The 5,026-nt window shown below is 48.2% G+C and overlaps 1 protein-coding gene across 1 annotated transcript in view; it reads right to left on the reverse strand.

The window, feature by feature from the left end:
• PCNX2 (pecanex 2) overlaps positions 1-5,026 on the reverse strand; it is a 292,774-nt gene that overhangs the window by 33,124 nt on the left and 254,624 nt on the right. Inside the window, exon 27 of the mRNA XM_029919353.1 lies at positions 2,605-2,858. Within this exon, the coding sequence (XP_029775213.1) occupies positions 2,605-2,858 (254 nt within the window). The remainder of the gene's footprint in view (positions 1-2,604; positions 2,859-5,026) is intronic.

The raw sequence follows: 5,026 nt of genomic DNA on the forward strand, positions 1-5,026 counted from the left end.
CTGCTAACCTCCCCGCCCCCACCTGAAACTCTCACATTGGCATCACTCTCCCCTTTCTTGGAAGTCAGTTAAGGGCATTGTTTTCCCGCAAATGAAATATCCGTCAGGTTCTGGGGGTAGTAGGGGAGCTCCTTCAGCCTCTGCTGTTTGCACTTTATCCTGGGATTGTTTATCAGTGGCAAATGGTCATTTTAGAGAACATTTGGGGGACTGGGAGGCATGAGAAGAGCAAAGTGAATATCAATTCAATTACCAGTTAAAGGGAGGGAGGGAGGCATCAAAAAGTAGGTCCCGGAGTGCCACCCCAAGGCCTCTGGAAAAGCCAAGAGGGTAAAACCCAAGAAGGTATCTCGTCCTTCCCTCTCCCTTCTCTCACTCATGGTGACTCGTTGGCTCCGTCGTGTGAGGCTGGGTCTGCCCACGAGTGTGGCCCACGGAAAGGCTGTTTATGGGGAGCTCTGGATTCACAGAGATGTGGCTCAGTGTTGAAACCCTTTTTCAATGCCTGCCCGCAGCAGGTCACTCAGACTCTTGCCTACATCTGGATATCAACCATCCAGACTGCATGGCCCAGACCCCAGATCCACATTACCCGGGACCTTTGTTCATTCAGTCCAGAAAATTCACTGAAGACCTCAGTACACAAGTCATCACTCTGAACTCTGGGGACCCAAAGAGGAGTCAGGTGCACGGCTCCTGTGCTGACAGAGCTGCTGGAAGGCGGAGGTGAGGTGAACGCCAGCCACAGGCCCCAAGGCAGCTTGTGAGCACAGGGAGAGTGAGGAGGAGGGAGCCCAGCAGGGGTAGGACGGGTAGCTCAGGAATGTGTGTCCAAAGGTGGGGATGGGGGGCAGTGTGGAAATGATACCGGAAACAACAGTGGAAAGTTCCAGATGGTTTCCACCTGGCTTCAAGGCTGCTCGGAATGTACTTTCCTTCACTGTGGGCACAGGACAACCTGGCCACTGGGAGACACGAAGAACGTGCTGTGGCAGCTTCTAGGAGCGTTTCCAGGGGACCACTGGGGCATGCCCTTGGTCTTCATTTCCTGTGTCCTCTCTTCCATCCATGTAACCCTAGGGCTTACATCTTGGAACATGAAGTGGGGGAGCCACTTAAAATGGTAGGGCTGGCCACTGGAAGGAACCTGAGTCCCTAGGACTTCCTGGAACAGAGCCACCGCTCCATTCTTCACTCATGTGTGACAGAAACACACTTCTCACACAAGTGTGACACAGTTATTTCATGACCCATTGCCAACTTTACTCCCGGTTGGTACGCTGTATTTGCCCAGGATTGACTCTGTGCAGAAAATGACTTGCAGCCTAGTTTATAAAGGCCAAGGGAGCAGACCCTGGAGTCATGAGGCAGGAGGTCACCACTCTCTGATTTGCTTTTCCCAATCTTCCCCAGGGCATGTGACTGGGCAAAACATCCACAGTTCATGTGAGGTGTGGCTGTAAGTTCCTGCACTCCCTCACCACACGTGAAGGTGGTGAATATGAACCACAAAATCCGTCTTGAATATTCTGCACACACAGGAAAGGGTTTCACCAACATGTCTTGTTGCAACTGCCTTGGGGTGTGATCATTACGAATTATTTAACCTTCTGACTGTCTACAATCTGTCTTCTATTGCCTGAAAACTTTAGCAGTACTCACGCACCCGTGGGGCTCTCCTCGGGAGCTATTCCAAATTTCTATGTCTTTCTCATAGTTGGTTGGAACCCCTGAAGCTTGAGGCACTGGTGTTATCTGTCTATTTTGTATTTCCTCACTTCTGCTGGGCCACCTCTCACAGCCTCGGCTGGAAGGGAGTCCGGGATCTCAGATGGATAAGCATTCTCGTTTTAAATGGCATTAAAATGTGAACCGCTCTGATGACTGGGACCCAGGCTTCTGTCCATGCAAAGTGCTCCCTCTGAACAGAAGCCAGCACAAAGACTGTCCTCCCCGCTGTTAGAAAACACCTTCACCTGATTGTCCCTCTGCACCCTTGCTCAAGGTTTATATTTATTTTCCAGGAGTCTTCACTCCAAGCTGGCTCATCTTCTGAGGATGAATAGAGGTTAGGGGGACGTGGATACTGAGCAACAGGAAAGTACTGTGATTAGTCCCAAATGAGCGAGGAAGAGAGGTGCCATAACTAATCCTAATTGGATCACTTCGCTATACTTTTGAGTTTTTATTTTAAGCTTAAAAAATAAATCTGGTTCTAAAGTGGAAATTGCAGAGTATCTAAATTGATAACTTATAACACGTAAACTCTGGGGCTTGGTGACATTTTCAGGACATTTCAATTTATCATCGCCGCCATCACCACAGCTGTGCTGTGTTCAAAGTGAAGACACAGATCTACGGAAGGAAAGGAATGGTCTCTGAGCCACGCTTAGAATGTGACTCAAAGTATGAACTCCAAGGCTACGTCAAAGCCCTTGAGGATTTTTTGCAAAACTGGCGGTTCCTAACCCTAGCTAGGTCTCAGATTCAGAAGATGAGGAGAAGCTTCAGAATCTAGCTATTTGCAAAGCTCTTCCGGAGTCTCTTGGGCCAGCCCAGAATGATTACTCAGACACGTGTCCCGGGGGCCCAGAGCAGCGATACCTTGATGTAGTATCGGATGAGGATCCTGCGGAGGTCGAACACCTGGAGCATGGTGGCCGCGTTGTTGTCTATGATGCTGTAGCCCTCCAGGATGTACTGGGTCCGTGTGATCTCCCAGGTGAGCCAGCGCAGGTTAAACGCGGCGTTGCAGGACAGCAGGTGTGGCAGGTGGCCCGGTTTACAGCAGCAACAGCCTCTGTCGTCCTCATCACCTTCCATGATGGCCTCGACCTCCCTCTGCTGGCAGTACGTTCCTGGCAGAGCACAAACACGATGCAGATTATACAAGAAGTCACTGGGTAACCTTTGTTCACCAGGGATGTCCCCCTGGCCTTCCTGGAGGGGAGGACGCCGAGGAAAGTCTGGGAATCGGGAGAATTGTTTAATTCTGAAATTCCCAAACAAGTCACCGTTCTCATCACCGGTAACTCTTTTCTCCATTCGTATTCATGCTGATTCTCATCTCCCCCTCATTTTGTTGTGTGTGCGAGAGGAGATAGAATTACACAGTGCTCATGGGCACCAAGTTGAAAGACAGTATGGTTATACTCTTGAGCTCCCTTTTCCAGAAGCCTGCAGAGAGGAGGCAGGTGGAGATGTCTGAGAGCAAGTAGGTGCAGGCTGAAGTGTTTTTCAGGAAGGAAAGCTCCCTCTTCTTTCCCTCAAGAGCTCCATGGCCTACCCATAAGGGCACACCACGCATGCCACCTCACCTCGCAAGACGTTGGGGGGCCTCAACATTTTTGTCAATGATTTGAAGGGGAACATACATGGTATGCCAACGACATGAGTTGCTGGTACCGTCTGGAATGCAGAGTTGTGACCTAAAATGATCTCAGCAGACAGGATGGTGGACTGAAACTAACATGCTGAAAACTAATAGGAATAAGTGGAATATCCTGCATCTAGTTTCAAAAAACCAGCTACACGATTTGTGAATATATAGTAGCATATTTTACAAGTACTTTGGCAGTTTCATTGGCCATAGGAACCAGAAGTAGGAGAAGGGAAATATGCTACTCGGAAAGGTTCCTCAGAATCCTTGGATGTTTTTAGCTTAAGAGAAATGTGGTTTGACTTCTGTCGGAAGGGATCGTGCTGGCCACTGTCCAGAGAACGGAATATAGAGGCAGCAGGGGTGGGAACGAGGACATCAGTGAGGAGGCTGTTAGTTAATACACACAAGACAGCGGTGATTTGGATAAAGGCTGTTGGAGAAATGATCACATTCTGGATTTCTCTGAAGGTCCTCTGTTAGGATTTGGGGACCAGTTTGGACAGATGTTGAAAAGATGCATGAAGAATGGTGTGCAGTTTTCTGACTGAGCTAGGTGAAAATTGGAAAGACTGTTCACGGACATGGGGAAGATTGCAGGGGGCAGAGCCTTTGGGTGGGCTGATGGGCAGATTGGGAATTTTTTCTTTCGTATGTGAAGTTTTAGCTGTTCACTATTAATCAAAATGGAGATGTCAAGTAGACAGTTGGATTAAGAAATCTGGAGTTGAGGGGAAGGGTTCTGGCAGAGATTCATAACATTATCAGGAATTATTAGGATATAGGGGGGATTTAAAGTAATCTGGGAGAGGACAAGTCTGAGAGCTGAGCTCTGAGTGTTCCATTCAGAGGCTGGGGAGGTGAGGTGCTACCAAAAAAACGATTGATGAGAAGTGGCCTGTGAGGTCAGAAGGAAACCAGAAAGAAGCAAAAGGCAGGTTAAAAAAGAGAAAAAAGAGTTTCAAGGAAGATGGAACATCAGCTATGTTAAATGATGCTTATAGGTCAAATTACCTGAGGAATGAACTGTGAGGTTTGATGATACAGAGGTGAATGATAATCTCTGCGAGAGGTTCTGGTGTAATGATGGGTGGGGGAGGGGATGCCTGCCTTGAGCCAACTGAAGACAGTAGGAGAGGAAAAAGCAGGGGCAGTTAGTGTAGGCAACACTTTTGGGGAGTTTCAAAATCTTTACAACTTTATTATATTCATTGCCTAGGCTGGGACCTCCTGTACTATGTTAAATAAACTTTATTATATTCATTGCCTAGGCTGGGACCTCCTGTACTATGTTAAATAAACGTGAGTTTAGGGGGAAAGTATTCAGTCTTTTAGCATTACATAAGCACACAAGCTGCAGGTTTTTCATAACTGCTGTTTGTCAAAAGGAGGAAGTCTTCTTCTATTTCCAGTTTTCTAAGAATTTGTATTAAGGGACGCCTGGGAGGCTCAGTCGGTTGAGTGTCCGACTTCGGCTCAGGTCATGATCTCATGGTTGGTGGGTTCAAGCCCCACATCCAGCTCTGTGCTGACAGCTAGCTCAGAGCCTGGAGCCTGTCTTCAGATTCTGCGTCTCCCTCTCTCTCTGACCCTCCCCTGCTCACACACACACACACACACACACACACACACACACACACTCTCTCT

Source organism: Suricata suricatta, chromosome 2 (genome assembly GCF_006229205.1).
Source record: "Suricata suricatta isolate VVHF042 chromosome 2, meerkat_22Aug2017_6uvM2_HiC, whole genome shotgun sequence".
Taxonomy (NCBI): Eukaryota; Metazoa; Chordata; class Mammalia; order Carnivora; family Herpestidae; genus Suricata; species Suricata suricatta.